Source organism: Cydia splendana, chromosome 13 (genome assembly GCF_910591565.1).
Source record: "Cydia splendana chromosome 13, ilCydSple1.2, whole genome shotgun sequence".
Lineage (NCBI taxonomy): Eukaryota > Metazoa > Arthropoda > Insecta > Lepidoptera > Tortricidae > Cydia > Cydia splendana.
The window spans coordinates 13,847,552-13,864,713 of record NC_085972.1 but is presented as its reverse complement, the minus strand read 5'-3'; the positions used below and the strand labels follow the sequence as shown (position 1 = coordinate 13,864,713).

Below are 17,162 nucleotides of genomic sequence, written 5' to 3'. Positions count from 1 at the left end.
GAGATAAGACGTGCTAGGGTTCCCCCCTAAAACATGATTTTTTGTTCATATAGATATTTTGTTGTTTTCAGTGTGATCTGATAGGTTTTGTAAATATTTGTTTAATATTTGAATATTTTACGTGGCCTCCGTTCTGCGCACCGCGTCGTCGCGTCCTTGCCAGCCGGTAACTGTGAGGTAACCGAGAGCGGGTGGGCGGCACTTTCAACGGGAGGCAGGGAGTGTCCATACTGTACGTTAGTACTATTTATTATACTGTGCCGCGACCTTGGTGCGTCGCACCCATAAATGAGAGCGAGAAAGAGACTTTCTCGCTCTCACTTATGGGTGCGACGCACCAAGGTCGCGGTGCGGTGCGATAGTGTGTTACTACTTTTCCTATAGGCACTATAGGCAGGTAGGCCTAGGTGTATTTCAGTCGTTCTAACTAGCGTCCTAAAGGCCCCAGTACACAATGGGCCATCGCCGGCCATTCCAAGGGACGCGTTTATGCGTTAGAGGGAGCAAGTGATATTGCTATCTCATTCTACCGCATGGCTGCGTCCCTTGGAGTGGCCGGCAATGGCCCATTGTGTACTGGGGCCTTAGAACGCGCGTTAAAAAGCGTTGGAGGATATAACCAAAGACACAATCGATGGCGGTGGCGCTTTTTATCAAGTGTTGTTGGATTCGCGACTTTAAGCGTTGGTCGTTAAATCGAATTCAGCGAGACGTTCGAAATTCTCCTTAGGGAATGACATGTGCAAGCGAGACAGCGCTATGCATTTGTAGAGCCACGTCCCGTTCCCACCTGTCATTCCGTACGGAAACCGAATGAAAATTCATAACGTGTGCGGCCAGGGTTAGAGCTCTTTTCCTATACTACTCTGGCTCTTTTTTTAACGCGCGTTAAAATACCGCTCGTGCGTATGAGGCCTATACCTGTCAAGAGTCAACGTCATTTGACTTTTCAATACGTCAAACCATCATCAACGTCAATTCAAAAGTTTTCAAAAACGGTGTTTTTCTCATTATTTTTCGTTATTTAGTGATCGAGTGTCCAGATTTTTATGGAAGATTATTTACGTAAGTATGATTTCATTTGAATTAAAAGTGTCGAAAGCACTGCAGTGTGAGCGTGCGCACAGTTATAAAACTGGGCAAGCATTTGCAGCCATGAATCTAGGATATACCTGGATCTGGCATGAGTGGTGGGGGTAACTGACAGAACGGGATAGTCTTATGTATATTTCAGTAGGAGTAGCAGAGAAAGCGGTATTATTGCTTGTCCTTGTCACAGTCTCACTTTTTGATGTTCCCCACCTTTTTATTAGTATGGATTGGTATGGAGAATGGTGGGCAACAAATAAATTCGACCAATCACAGTGTCGCATTTGCGTATGTTTTGTCCCTCACGGAGGCACGCGTATACCACTTCTATACGATCCTACCTTCTATGTTTGCAGTGGAAATTTCAATAGGTACCTTTATACAAAATGACCTTTACTTACATCCATGCCTTTATAATAATATTTTTTCTTCTATAAATAGTTTGATTTAATATTAATTATTTTTCTCCTAATACCCTTAAAGCACTAAATAATTGTTTCCATGAAATTTAAACCATTTCTTATTGAGTTCAAATTTTGTTTTGTTTGGTTACAAAACAATCCAACTGTCTATTTATCTTGTGGTTGGGCCTCAGGAAGCTATTGCAGCAATAGAAACACACCTCACACAGTTCATGGTTCATGAAATACACCTCACACGGTGGAGTGATAGGGTAATGTAAAGGCACTTTTTGTGTTGTTTTGTTGTTGTTTCAGTCAATAAAATGTAAAATATTGTGTTGTTACAGTCACTACAAAATGGTGTTGACACAATTAGTCTAATTGAATTAGGTAGTTTAGGGTCTTGTGTAATTTGGTCCCTTGGTGTATTAGAATGGTTCATTTTGAGAAATACGAAAACCTTTGAAAAATTTCGTTTTTTTATTATTATTTATGGTGATAGTTTAAGAAAGACTATGAGAAAGAGATGAGTTTCTCAAGTATTTGTGATGTCCCACGGGTAAAGGTACCTTATGGCGGTTGGCGCTTACTTTATTATTAACACTGCTCCAATATTATTGCGGCGCTATGCGACGTAAGCGCCAGCCGCCATAAGGTACCTTTTGCCGTGGAACGTCACATTTGTCTCCACATTTTTTGATACCTAAATTGCAATTTAAAACAAAACATGTTGTAAATGTCATATTTGGTCATCCTCTTCAGGGGGTTGTACAACTTTTAAGCATGCATCAACAAATTCTGTAAAGATGGGTTCTTGCATGTATTCTTGAAACAATGCATCAGGGTGTGGTGAGCTATCTAAAACCTTCAGTAGTTCCCGCACATGTGGATTTGCTAAGCACTGCTTTAAATCTGCTGATTCCTCTGAAATTAAGATAATACATAATTAGACTATTTTGTTATATGCAAAAGTGATTTTTAACTATTAGGGTTCCGTACCCAAAGGGTAAAACGGGACCCTATTACAAAGACTCCGCTGTCCGTCCGTCCGTCTGTCTGTCACCAGGCTGTATCTCACGAACCTAGACAGTTGAAATTTTCACAGATGATGTATTTCTGTTGCCGCTATAACAACAAATACTAAAAACAGAATAAAATAAAGATTTAAGTGGGGCTCCCATACAACAAACGTGATTTTTGACCGAAGTTAAGCAACGTCGGGCGGGGTCAGTACTTGGATGGGTGACCGTTTTTATAGATAATGGTACGGAACCCTTCATTTGCGAGTTCGACTCGCACTTGGCCGGTTTTTTTTTTCTTTTAACTTACTGCCTGCATTGGTCCAGTCGATGAAACCAAGGTTTTGTAGTGCTTATATTATTATGAGCATGTCTTTATGGATTATAGCATTATGCCATTTTAGGCCTGCCATGATAGAATGTATTTAAATACGAGGGGTGTTCAAAATATTCTCGGTATGAGAATGAAAACAAACAAGTACGAAAAGTTTGATATTTTTATTTTTCAATATACTCCCCCCCTATGTTAATCCCCTTAAAAGATCGATCAATTATTTTTTTTCATCCCACATAAAAATATTTTTTATCTTTGGTGTAAAAATGCTCCTCCACTGCAGCCTTCAATGCTTCATCGTCAGAAAAAAAAATCCACGCAGATCCTTTTTAAGATTGGGGAACAAAAAGAAGTCGCTGGGGGCTAAGTCCGGACTATACGGTGGGTGAGTAACAGTTTCAAACCCACATTCAACAATAGCTGCCTTGGCAATATGAGCAGTATGGACGGGGGCGTTGTCACACAGAAGCAGAACACCTTTGGTTAACTTTCCTCGCCTCTTTTCTTTGATTGCATCCTTTAATTGACGTAGAATGTTAGCGTAGTACTGTCGTGTGATATTTACACCTTTTTCTTTATAATCGATTAGTAATATTCCTTTACAATCCCAAAATATCGTGGCCATGACCTTGCCAGCTGAAGGGACGACCTTGAACTTTTTGGTATGAGCTGAACCCTTAATGTGCCACTGCATGGACTCTTGTTTACTCTCTGGGTCATAATGATGAACCCAGGTTTCATCTCCAGTAACTATTCTTTGCAGCACCTCATTAGGATTTTCACCGCACAGGTCAATAACATCGGAACAACACGCTACACGCATGTCTTTTTGAAGCCGAGTCAGCATTCGCGGAACCCATCTTGCACTTACTTTTGACATATTAAGATGGTCATGGATAATATCATGTACGATACCAATAGAAAGATTGGTTACTTGAGCTATAGATTTTACCTTCACTCGACCATCTTCCAATATAAGTTTTTCCACTTTATCAATATTTTCTTGTGAAGTAGCTACTACAGGCCGACCAGGTCTAGGGTCATCTTCAATACTCTCCCTTCCACGTTTAAATTCGCTTGACCACTTTTGAATGGTAGATAAAGAAGGAGCAGACTCACGGTAAACACAATCCATTTCCTCTTTTATGGTTTTTTGATTTTTACCCTGTTTTGTCGAGAATCTTATGACGCATTGATGTTCTAATTTAGTTAACATGGTCAATTCGCACATGATGTTCATGTTTGTTCAGCAATTGCAGAAAAACAAAAGAACATCTCGGTTCCAATTATATTTTTTTTTAATGTCAATGAATAAACCTTAGCGGCCAGTAACGAAAGAAATTTAAGAAGAGGTTGTAAGATATCAATACCGAGAATATTTTGAACGCCCCTCGTAGTTTATCTAAAAAAATTGGCACTGTTTTTACATGGCAACTATAAACAAAGGTTTTCAAACCCAAAAAAATATATTGACAAAGTGTTACCTAATAATTTCAACTTTTCTTGAGGCACAGTATCTTCAGTAGGAAACTCGTATTCTTTTTTAACCACTTCTGATTCTGTAGCATTAGGTTTCGGTGGCGCTTCACAAGGAGTTTCCTTATGTTTTTGACAGCATACTACTGAGCAGCTATAACAATCAAAATAACATAACATAATACATAATCAATTAGATAACTAATTCTTCATTGCACATAAAAAAGAGACATGAAAAACTTGACTACTGATAATAGGTAAGTAACTAGAAATTTGCTTAACAATTACCCCCAGGATATAGGTATTACTATATAAAAAACGGTTTATGATTATTATAAGAGTGGCGTAAAAGGAAAAGGTCAGACGTACTATGTATAGATTTAATTTATACTTGAATATAATCCAGAAACTTACTAAGGTTGTCTGCATTTTGGACATTTGTATTTCGATTGTTCTCCGCATTGTATACAACTCATTCTGAAACCAAACCTTTAAGAAATAGGCACTAAATGTAATTCAGTTACATTTATTTGCAGTTGCAGTAAATAAAGTAAAACAAAAAGATTTTAAATTCGATACGCAATATACGCATGGAGTCTAGTAAACATACATCTGTCAATGTCATCAAATGTCAAGAGCACATGTTATTTACCAAAGTTGTTTGAGCTATATGTTTAACTGCGTCTCCTTAATTACATCCAAGAAGTTTATATACATACTCTGGCACAGAAACCTTGTCAGTAGTCAAAGGCGGCAAATTTAAAAATGTAGGCGCGAAGAGTTGACTTCCCATAGATTATTTGAATTTCGCGCCGTTTTCTAATGACAAGCTGGGTGTGTTTCAAATATATTATAGTTTAGCCCAGGGCCGGGCCGTCTCATTTCAAATCAGACGCAGAGAATCATACTGTCTTTGTATTACGCTGGTAGTAACACCCAAAAGAAAGGGATAAGTTTGTTTGTACATAAAAAGCGCGAAATGCAAAATTACTACGACGAAGGTTCAACCTTCGCGCCTACATTTTACAATTGTTTTAGCTTTTAAAAAGAGATGGGCCGAATAATGTTCTACTTAACTACCTACCTGAAAAGTTCTGGAGGAGCTTAGGTACATTGTAGTGTTGCAACAAGACAAACATAATAAAAAAGATTTGTTTAATACCACGTTGGTGGCAAACAAGCATACGGCCCGCCTAATGGTAAATGGTACAGTCACCGTAGCCTATGGACGGGACGCCTGCAACTCGCATCTTTTTTAAAGACCCCCATACTGTAGCCCAGCGGTCGGCAACCTTTTAGCAGCCACGGGCCAAATAGCAGTTAACGAAGTGGACGCGGGCCGCATTTTGTTAATATTTGTGACTTTATCAGACATTGTCATTTGTCAATATTACATACAAAGTAGCCAGGGAGGCTCCCGGGCCGCAAGTGAGAGGTTCGCGGGCCGCGGGTTGCCGACCGCTGCTGTAGCCCCTCGAGAATATCTCGGCAGGGAGCTTAAGTATTCTACAGCCGGTGCGTCCGCGGGAGGAAATGCGACATTTTAGCTTCTAGGGTGTGAGGATGAACCATTGAACACCCTGCCGACGGCGAGCGGTGCGGTGATGGAAAGCAGCCGTTGCCCGTTGGAATCATGTCGAACAATTCTTCAGAGCACGTCCCATTGAACCGAATAAGTATTCGGCACTTTGACCGAATTATTCAGTCGGATACGGACATTGAAAAACATGCCGGGTAGGTACTAAAATCGTGTTGCTCTCGAAATCTAGAACCATTTTCCCGGGCTTGCTCTCCGTTTAAGGGTCAAATGATTTTTCATTTCAAAATATTTCCATTTTAGTAGAGATAAATAAGGGTCCAAATGATAATAAATACTCAAAATATATTTTTGTACTTTATTAAGGTAGGTACCTGTCGGTACCTCTCTTATTAAAACTTGTTGAGTGGCAATAATGTAACATTATTGGTAAACTAACTTTAAAATACTAATTGAAAGGTACCTATGAAGAGTAGGTATAAAGTATTTCAAACCTTTCAATTTAAGTATACATTTTAATTAGTATTTTTAACTTAGTAATTAATTTATAAAGTAAGTCTTGCACAAATGCATATATGTATTAACTCTAATTGGAAATTACTTTAAATAACAATTCTGAAAAATATTAAATTCGTGGCACTTAATAAAATACAGAAAATACCTGTCTTTAATCGAAGTGGACTTTTACGGCTACCACGAGCTTCTCACTGACCTGACACTGACATATTCGCTAGCGTGTGCGTAGCTCACTTTCTATGCATCTCGCTTAGTACTGGCATACCAGTAACAAACTCGTGGTAAGGCTACTGTTTCTGAATGTGCAATTTAACTATATACTTATCTGTATATTTACAACGTTAAATGGTTATATGTATAAAATGAACACATTAATGTTTTCACTTATCAACAATATTTTATGAGTAATAGTAACACAATGATCATTCAAGTTCTCACGATACACATAAAAACAATGTACCTACTCTTAGAATAACTGCGATTGCCTACAACATGCAACGATTTTTAACGCGTGGTGGAGGAATACCTAGCTACCGATGATGTGACTCTGATATGTGAATGATGTGACGTGAACTTTACTATTTCAACTTCTGACAAAGACTGTCAAATCATTCGAACTTAGACGATTGGTAGGAAATGCTTACATAGTTAACTCAACTACGTAATTAGTTCAAGAGTATGTATTAGCTTATTAGCTTATTAGCTACCTGCATCTGATTTGAATTAGTTTATCCACCACGCAATTCGCACAATAGCCAATAAGTAGTTGCCCAGAGAAAAGGTCGCTATGTGAGGTGACTTACTGCAAGTGACATAGGTACCATCACACACACTGTTAACTGATGGACATCGGTTGACCTTATGCCTTTTCTAATAAGGTCTGCCGATGTACGCTTTGTACACGGCCATTTAATGCACATGAGAATATGAATAATTACATTAAAAAAAACATGCCTATCTAACATTTGTGAGGTTTTCTATTTATTTAGTGTACTTAATACTTAAGCTAATAATTGCTTTAACTATCTACTTAAAATTATTATTTTGGTAAGATTTAAATGGCAAAAATGCTGAGTGTACTTCATTAACCTTTTGGACGCCAATGATCGATATATCCGCACCGCAGGCTCAACACCAAAGACCGATTAATCGGCCACAGACCACAGTGCAACATAGACCTACGAGCATATGCATAAAGTTCAATTTCAGTTTATGACACTTCGGTGACGTGGCGCCCGCGTGTCAGCTTTTGAGTTTGACACGGGGTCGAAAAGGTTAAGCCTTGCTCTTATAAAAGTTATAGACATTTTTTATTTGGTTTAATAAAAAAAGTCTTATGTGAAAAGTAATCTAAGCTAACAGATTTTTTTAAATTATTTCTTACATTAAATATCGTTCTAGTCGGATAGAAAGGATGTTAATAGTTTATAAGGTGCCGGCACCGATTAGGTAGGTTAATAAATTATGAACAGTTTATAAATCCAACTATTTTTTTAAAGGGTCCTCCCACTCGGTTACTGGAATGGTACTTACACACCCACACCTCTCTAAAAACAATATGAGGCGTTACATGAAGTAACTACACCTCTTGATTATTCATTGCAGTACTTACTGCAACCAGTTAACACAACTGGCCATCTGTACGGCTACCACCAGTTTTGACATTGACATTATTAGCTCGCGTCTACGTAATTTACTTTCTATACATCTCGCTTGCACTAATATGCGAGTACGAGCGAGACGCATAGAAAGTAAGTTACTTAGACGTGAGTGAATATGTCAATGTCAAAACTGATGGTATTGCTACTGACTTCTTTCTTCTACAAGTATGTAACAGAGTCTAAAAAATATCTTGGTTTACTTTAAAAAGTTTAGAAAGGAAAAATTTACTGTCGTGGCGTATCACACGAGGCAGCAACCATTAATTATAACTCACAGCTCTCACTAATAAAGATGAATAAATTTTTTCATTGCTTTTCTCGCAACAGTTGTTTTCTGGCCTTCTTGCCAAGGTCGCGAATTGAAAGCGGAGAGGCAAAATCGTCGCCAGTATTCTGATCTACGAGATGCCTGCTTCTAATGCCTCGTATGGCACTTCGCACGGCGTTTGGAGCTTAAAGTATCCGACACACGTTATAGCTATCTATCTCATGACAAGTTGTGCTAGAGTGGTTTGAACGTGACGGCTCCTAGAGCTCGTCATGCCTCGCCTTTGTGAGGTCGCTGATGTAGTAGGGCTGCGGCAGCGTCGGCGCGCCGTCGTCGGCGGCGGCGAGCGCGTGGTAGCGCCTGCGCAGGTGGTGCGCGGACATCTTGGGTTGCCGGGCACGTGTGAAGATGCCCTTGCAGTTACCGCCGACGCGGGTATATGCTGGCAAAAGACAGACGTATGAGTACAATCTAAGGGTTAACCTGTACGCTATACATCATTATAAAGCTAAGTCATCCTGGAAAATATTATAAAGGTGGCTCGCGTGACTGCTGTGCACGTGCAGCCAACGTAACTGAGACTCTGACTGCCTTTAAGTGTTTAAATTTAGACATGAAAGATGGAAGTCACACCTACCTGAAGCGCCCGTAAGGAGTAAAATAACACCAGTTAAAATGTATTAAGGTGTATAAACAATAGTGACCGAATCAGTAAAAATGTCTCACTCTGTGCAGTCTTGAAGTCTGCGAAATTCCAAATAAACTCTCCTACGAAGAAACCTGCTTGACGCAGCTGGTCAAAAGCCTTGAAGTGCTCCGACATCACTCCCACTTGGTACTCTTCTGACCAGATGTATTCCGGTAACTGCAATTAGTAAAAGTGTATTTATTCAATCAATGATCGATCAAATCAAATGGTGCATGTAAAACCCAAAAGCAAAATACGGCTAAAGCTCGTGCCGGGGTGGCATAGAAGGAGAATACAGTAATCATTTGGCAGCCTCGGAAAGAACACCATTAAGTAAACATATGAGCGCAGAAGGCGACTACCGTGAAGTTTCGATTTTTGCCTGAGAACCAGACTCGCAGGTTATCTATCTAATTAAGATTAAGGTCAACCAGTGTCCCAATAATCGGCACTCACGAAGTGTAATCCAGCGAGGGAGTCAGCCCCGTACTCGGACATAAGCACGGGCTTGTTATGCTTGCGGTGCCAAGCGGTGGCTTCTTCGACGACATTGCCAGTGATGATCTGCAATGTCCCCGGGTCGTGGTACCACGCGTTGTATCGATTGAAGCTTATCACGTCGAGGTATTGCGCCTGCAAATAAAATACTCGTGATGCATAACAGTAGCACCAAACAGCTGATTACATTGAATAGAGATTAGTCAGTTTCTGGACCAATTGTTATAAATACTAAAGCCATTTTATCACGGCCGCGCTCCGCAGCGCAGCGGTGCGTAATCGACCGTTTCAAACTTACTTAAGTAGGTAGTTTTTACCTTTTTACCATGGTCTCTTTTGGTGTCATGATTATGATGAAGTTCAATCGGCCTTTGCAGCACACAGTGCTATTTTTTGTAACACTGGCAGAGAATAGATGCCAATGATCCTATGTACGTGTTATTTCTTTTGGAATTAATATTCTACATATACGAGTATTAATAAAGCAAAAATCAGAACAATGAAACCTTAAAACAACATAATTGAAAATACTCACAGATTTATCGTATATGTAACTCTGTGCAATAGCAATGGTGACTGGCCTCGAAAGATCCATGGATTTCACGTGTCTCACGACCTCTCTGAAAAAGATTAAATATATATTGTATGTACTTCATCATCACAGTGATAGGACATTTGTGCACACCCTAATTCCAGAGAGGTTTATTAACTTTACTCTGGAATGAAAATTATGAGCCTATGCAAATTCTTAAACTAGGTTTACCTTTCCCCGAGAGCGAACATTTTTAAATGTATACTCGTACTACGGAGTAAGGTTGGAATCGGAACGAAATTAATAATCAGAATAGGACAAACAAGCGTACCAACCCGAAGTAATAATCGGCGCCCTTCATCTGCGATCTCGGCTCGTTGGAGATGGACCACATGATCACGCTGGGATGGTTCTTGTCACGGTGGATCAGTTCCTTCAGTGACTGTTTGTGCTTGGCGAGCAGCGAGTCCGTGAAGTAACTGTAATCATAGATCGCCTCTTTTAGCGCCCAACTAATGTTTTACAAAACATTATTGCCAATCCCGTGTTTCAAACTACTTCAAACACTTTGTTTATTTGGAAATAGACAAAGACAGATCTGATCAGGAACTATGTACGCATTGTAACACTGCGATAACAGTTTGTTAATCTTAAAATGGAACCAGCTCATCAAACATACAACACTAAATACGATATTCAATAATTAAGAACACGGAAGACAGAAGTCCATATTTACTTGGTGTCCACGCTAGGGCACTCATCGATGATCATAATGCCCTGCTCGTCGGCGAGCTGGTAGATTTCCTCAGCATACGGGTAGTGTGAGGTGCGGAATGCGTTGGCGCCCACCCATCGGATGAGGTTGAAGTTCTTCACCCACAGTACTGGATCCCAGCCTTTCCCTCGAAGCTAAAAAATAGAAATAATTTGATTACAGATGATCATGATTTACAAGAGCAGCTTTAAAGAAATGTAGTATGTAGAACATCCATCGAAGGAAATGTCTTGCACTGTACCTTGAACTTCAGAAACAACCAGGTACACGAAGGCTTTGGTTAGTACAAGCCTCTGCGCGCAAATTAATTCCTTGAAGTCTACTACTTCTACGCATTTCATCCCCTAATATGCCTGGGATAAAGAGCGTCTTATAAAGCTAATCCAGTTTATAGCTATACTTGGTCAAGCAGATCTTGTCAGTAGAAAAAGGCGGCAAATTTGAAAAATGTAGGCGCGAAGGGATATCGTCCCATAGAAAATTTGAATTTCGCGCCTTTTTTTACTGACAAGATTTGCTTGATATGTGCCGAATTTCATCCAGATTTCTTTAAGTCCCTTTTGCCTGATGGACTATCATTCAATTTCAAACATAAGTATCTAGGTATGCTAACTTTCACGTGATTTCTAATATTATTAGTAACTTGTGGGGTGAAACTTAGGTACTTACATCAGAATCCTCATGCATTCCGAAGCCTCGTAGATACAAGGGCTTGTCGTTGATGAACACACTGGTGTTGGTCCACGTCACGGTCCTGATGCCAATCTTCTGGTAGTAGGTGTCCACTACTTCGCCTCGGGGCCCTATCAATGTGGCCTGAAATAAATATTTTATACTTCTATAAGCCAACAGGAAATGTCCTCATTTAGATACTAAAATATCCATTCGAATGTACAAATGGGTCGAATTCTGTTGGTCAATGTCATAAACGTAATGGTGCTATAAGGATAGCAGGGCACTTACAATCCAAATATAGATGGTCAAGCAAATAATGTCAGTAAAAAAGGCGCGAAATTCAAATTTTCTATGGGACAATATCCCTTCGCGCCTACATTTTTCAAATTTGCCGCCTTTTTCTACTGACAAGATCTGTTGGCCAAAAGTATACCTACTATGACTCCTTAGGCAAGTCATAATAATTCGATGTAAGTTTGACACGAAAAACGTATCTTCATCATGAATCTAGTATTAAAACTGGATCTGGCATGAGGGTGGGGAGAAGTGACCCAACATGACATGATAGTCTTATGTATCTTTCAGTAGGAGCAGCAGCGAAAGAGCTATTATTGTTTGTCCTTGTCACAGTCTCACATTTTATTTGTTCCCCACCGTTTTTATAGTATGGATTATGGTGGATGGTGGGTTGGTGGGCAACAAATGAATTCGACCAATCACAGTGTCGCATTTGCGTATGTTTTCAGTTTTGTCCCTCACGGAGGCACGCGTATACCACTTCTATACGATCCTACCTTCTATGATCTTCATAGTTTATAACTAGGGTTAGGATTTATCAAGTACGGCAACGAGAAGTTTGCGTTCTCTACCTTCAGTAGACTGAGTTATAATGTTCTTTGTCATAAATATATTAAGTGAAAATCGTACCTTCATAGTGTACAAGTATCCAGGATTAGGATCCATCAAGTAAGGCCACCAGAAGTTGGCGTTGCCGACCTCCAGCAGGCCAGCGCAGTCCTGCGCTGCTACTACTTGCGTGTCGTTCTTGTCCAACAGTTGGACGAGACATATTATATTACTTGCATCGGAGCCTTTGAACGTGATATTGTACACCACGAAACCTGAAAAGAAGAAAGAAATTGCTTAGCAACACAGGTCTTCATGATACAAAATAGGTACCAAAAGCGGGAAGCCGATTATAAAATATTATAAACTTAAAGTAAATAATAATACTATAAATACCAGTAAGCCCCTGTATGTCGGTGTTGACGATGACGTCATCGATGTAGGCCTGCGGCGTGCTGTATAAGAACACAGAGCGGTGGATGCCGGCGTAGTTGAAGAAGTCGAACGTGTATGACTGCTTGAGCCGGAACGTCTGGTTTCTGGATACCAAATTAAATGATATAATGTATGAGAATGTATGTATACACTCTTTATTGTACAAAACAGAAATATGGCACAGGATAGGCAGTAGGTAAGAAGGCGATCTTTATTATTAGGATATGGAATTATGGACCTTTGCCATTTAGATATAAATATGCAACCACATTGGCGCGAGATTTGTCGACATTCACGCCAGTTCTTATGAAATATACTGCAGCTACCGACAACGCTTTGAAGATACCTAAATAACCATTTAGGAAAGCACATATTACTTAACTCTTTAGGCACAGGTCGGGTGACAATGTAAAATTTTCGCTATACAATAGAAAGTTTTTGAGGTATTTAGCTAAACGAAAACATCTGTTTGAAGGTTAAGTCTATTGTAGTTATCTGCATTTGAAATTGAAATCAACCATAGTATGTATGTATTAACAATGTCAAACACTTTCGTTAACAATGAAAAGTTAAAGTGAGTGATTTGACATTGTTTGCCGAGTCTGAATTATCAGTTTGTATGCCAAGGCCATTGTAATCTGCATTTGAATTAGGAATCATCTTAAGATAATAAGCGCATAAGGAGTATAGGTAACGTCGTCAGAGGTCATGTATGGTACCGTGACCGTCTATCTGCTGTAAAATATAAAACATAAGTATGATTTTTAGGGTTCCGTATTGTACGTTTGTATTTCAGTGATGGCGCCCTGCGGGAGTTAAATTGGTTATTTAAGTGCATGCTGTCCACCACGTCGATGAGCAGGTTGCTGGTAGCTGGTACAAAACCAGCTGGTACTTATCAGAGGGTAAGTGTCCTATCTCGTACGATTTGTCCGTGTGTACCGTCTATCTTAGAGGTTTCCAAACTGTGCGCTGCAACCCTGAGGGGTGTCGGGAACCGATATTCTTACATCACGGACACTATCTATATTCTAGAGCTACGCGCAGGTTATCTTCATTTACCATGGAGTCGCAAAAAAAATTACATTGAAGGGAGTAAAGAGAGTAGCATTAAAAAATTGGGAACCCTGATCTATCTATGCGAGAATATGACTTCACGTCTTGTACTTCTGTGATGACGCCCTGCGAAACTGTCATTCAGCAGCGTGTTGTCCACCACCACGGTGAGGAGGTTGCTACCGTTGTACCGAACGTACTTCAAAAGGTAAGTATCCTAATTCGCATATGACCAAGTGTACCGTCCATCTATTATAGAATATGACTCGCGTCTTTACTTCATAGTCTGTTCGAGAAACGGAAAACGGTGAAAAATAGAGATAATACTCCTAAAAATACGTGTGATACCTCATTAGATTCGTAATGATGTCTAGAAAAATGTATTCATAGCGTGTATTAGCACACCAAAAATATCAAAAGTTATAAACAAAAAAAGGGGGAAAAAAGTAGATATTTTTTATTTCCCTAAAATCTCAAAAAGTATTAATATTTAAGAAACCAAAATTAATATTATAAAAGAGGAGGATATTTCCAATCAAACATTCCATACATGAAGAACTGTATCTCCATTATTTATACTTTTTATTCAACGCTGAACACAACGCTCCGCGCCTCATTTTCGAGAATCGCGCGCGGCATGAAAAAACGATTACGTAACATTAAATATAATTTTATAGATATTAAATATTATTTAAAAAAATTAAAAAAAATACGGTGTAAGATTTAAAACATGTTAGCAAATGTGCTACTTGTATAAATTTGTCTTAAAGTTATTTTTTCAATAAGTTATGCAATTGTTAATCAACAAAATTTTCTCGAACATCCTTCTTTATTGAAAACGAAAAAAAAAATGTATAAATAACTATTGTAAAATTTTGATGCTTTCTAGAGCCCTTCTCATATACATGCTTAATAAGATCACATTATAAAAGTTTTATTAAAGTTGCTTTGCTTAAAATACGTTTTAGAATAACATAGAAAATTGACGAAAAACGAAAAATCAAGGTAAAATTGTAAAATATAAAACAATATTATAACCAAACTATTCATTTTTCCAGAACTTTTATAACGTGATCTTATTAAGCATGTATATGAGAAAGGCTTTAGAAAGTGAGGAAATTTTACAATAGTTATTTTGTTCATTAACAATTGCCTAACTTGTTGAAAAAATTACTTCAAGATAAATTTCTACAATTATTACATTTGTTGACATGTTGTAAATACACCATATTTTTTTTAAATTTTTTAATGAATATTTAATACCTTTAAAATTATATTTAATGTTACGTAATCGCTTTTTCATGCCGCGCGCGTTTCCCGGAAATGAGGCGCGGAGGGATGTGTTAAGCGTTGAATAAAAAGTATAAATAATGGAGATATAGTTCTGGAAGTATGGAATGTTTGATTGGAAATATCCTCCTCTTTTATAATATTAATTTTGGTTTCTTAAATATTAATACTTTTTGAGATATTTGGGAAATAAGAAAAATCTACTTATTTGTTAATAACTTTTGTAATTTTTTGTGTGCTAATACACGCTTCGAATACATTTTTCTAGACATCATTACGAATCAAATATGGTATCACACGTATTTTTAGGCGTATTATCTCTATTTTTCACCGTTTTCCGTTTCTCGAACAGACTATCAGTTATGGCGCCCTGCGGGACAGTGTCATTCAGCAGCTTGTTGTTCACCACCAAGGTGAGGAGGTAGCTACAGTTGTGCCCAACGTGGGCCATGATTTCCCCTTCAAAGGGTATGTGTCCTAACTCGCATATCACCAAGTGTACCGTCCATCTACATATTATATATAGGCATTAGGGAATATGACTCACGTCTGTACTTCAGTGATGGCGCCCTGCGGGACAGTGTCATTCAACAGCGTGTTGTCCACCACCACGGTGAGGAGGTTGCTACCGTTGTACCGAACGTAGTCTGTGATCTCCACTTCAAAAGGTAAGTGCCCGATCTCGTGGTATGCAAGCGAGATGCCGTTTATCCACTGAAAAAGAACATCAATCCGTAAGTATATAATTATACCGAGAACGACATTTGTGACGTTATCTATAAAAAGGGACCTTATTGTCGATGGCGCTTACGCCATTATTAAGGATGCTCCGATATAAATACAATGCCGCGCAACGCTGTGCGGCGTAAGCGCCATCGACAATAGTCCCTTTTCATAGATAATGCCCCATTTATGCTTCATAAATTTCATAACAAAATGTGGAATATTTATGTCACGATATGAATTGGCCGTGCATTAACATAGCCAATTGGCATTTTCCTTAAATGTAAAACATAAATATAAGTATGTCTGATATGCCTTATTTTGTTTCATAATAGGACAGTTTTAGCTATGTGATCAGATTCCTTCTGGTAGTTGAAAAATACCCAATCAAATTTATATAATACGATACGAAGAAATAATATGATCCTTTAATATTATATGAGTCATAAAAAGGCATGGAATGGAAGTCACATAGCGTTAAACTTAATATATCCCACCGACAAACCTGTTCACAACATATTTGGCTTTATTATAGTATTTAGGACAATGTGCTCAAATGTCTTAAAATAGGCAACTCGGCCGTATTACAAGACGCTTTATATGCTATGCTTTAGGTACTGAACTAAATCGATAAGGATAGCGTTACGGTTGTAAAGTTTAATGAGGTATGCCGTTTTAGTGGTAAATTATAACTATGTAGCTTGGTCCTTATCTATGTTGTATGGTGTCAACTGAATTGACTAATGAAGGCTATTTCCATACTAAATGTATTTATTGCAACAGAAACCTATTTAACTTCAATACTATACGGCGTTTCTCGCGTCCGCCAACTTCGCTCTTCTGGCAATATGTCTCTGTCCATCCCTCCTCACCGAACCGGGTTCATGTCGAATTCGTTCACTGTGCAGGTGGCGCATCTTTGGAACGGACTTCCTTTTAACATTAAAAATGCGCCTAATAAGTTCGCTTTCAAAAAATCCGTACGTGCTTTCTTTGCTAGCAGAATGAAAAAATCTTAGTGTATTATTAGTTTCATAATATGTTTCGTCGTTATTTATATATATATATATATATATAGGTATATAATATATATATATATATATATATGTACATATATATTATAGTATATTTGTATAGGTAATTAATATCTTATTCGTAATTTATTGATTGTTTATGCTGTTGTAATTATAGCACCGCTCACAATCTCTCTGCTTAGCCTTAAGGTTGACTGGTAGAGAATGCCTTATGGCATTAAGTCCGCCTTTTGTACTATAAGGCTTTTCTTTTGTGCAATAAAGATTAAATAAATAAATAAATAAATAACTACTCGTAGGTATGTTTTT

At 38.5% G+C, this 17,162-nt stretch overlaps 2 protein-coding genes across 2 annotated transcripts in view; both read right to left on the bottom strand.

Annotated features, from left to right (window-relative positions):
• Positions 1–2,192: 2,192 nt before the first annotated feature.
• Positions 2,193–4,909, bottom strand: LOC134796582 (zinc finger HIT domain-containing protein 3). The gene is made up of 3 exons (XM_063768756.1): positions 4,734–4,909; positions 4,328–4,473; positions 2,193–2,414 (listed from the first exon to the last, which is right to left on the bottom strand). The coding sequence occupies exons 1-3, from the start codon at positions 4,793–4,795 to the stop codon at positions 2,230–2,232; spliced, it is 393 nt and encodes a 130-aa protein (XP_063624826.1). The 5' UTR covers positions 4,796–4,909; the 3' UTR covers positions 2,193–2,229.
• Positions 4,910–7,171: 2,262 nt separating this feature from the next.
• Positions 7,172–17,162, bottom strand: part of LOC134796197 (beta-glucuronidase) — a 53,151-nt gene continuing 43,160 nt past the window's right edge. Inside the window, exons 4-13 of the mRNA XM_063768221.1 lie at positions 15,644–15,810; positions 12,712–12,854; positions 12,397–12,590; positions 11,464–11,610; positions 10,756–10,928; positions 10,355–10,498; positions 10,023–10,107; positions 9,446–9,622; positions 9,028–9,166; positions 7,172–8,743 (exon numbers count right to left, since the gene is read on the bottom strand). Of these exons, the coding sequence (XP_063624291.1) occupies positions 8,562–8,743; positions 9,028–9,166; positions 9,446–9,622; positions 10,023–10,107; positions 10,355–10,498; positions 10,756–10,928; positions 11,464–11,610; positions 12,397–12,590; positions 12,712–12,854; positions 15,644–15,810 (1,551 nt within the window). The 3' untranslated portion in view covers positions 7,172–8,561. The remainder of the gene's footprint in view (positions 8,744–9,027; positions 9,167–9,445; positions 9,623–10,022; positions 10,108–10,354; positions 10,499–10,755; positions 10,929–11,463; positions 11,611–12,396; positions 12,591–12,711; positions 12,855–15,643; positions 15,811–17,162) is intronic.

What these genes read in the sequence shown, in the direction of transcription:
- LOC134796582 (XM_063768756.1), bottom strand. Translation starts at nt 4,795, where the DNA reads ATGAGTTGTATACAATGCGGAGAACAATCGAAATACAAATGTCCAAAA. An exon ending in CCAAAATGCAGACAACCTTA is followed by an intron (nt 4,474 to 4,733) that starts GTAAGTTTCTGG and finishes TGATTGTTATAG; the next exon opens with CTGCTCAGTAGTATGCTGTC. An exon ending in AGAAAAGTTGAAATTATTAG is followed by an intron (nt 2,415 to 4,327) that starts GTAACACTTTGT and finishes TCTTAATTTCAG; the next exon opens with AGGAATCAGCAGATTTAAAG.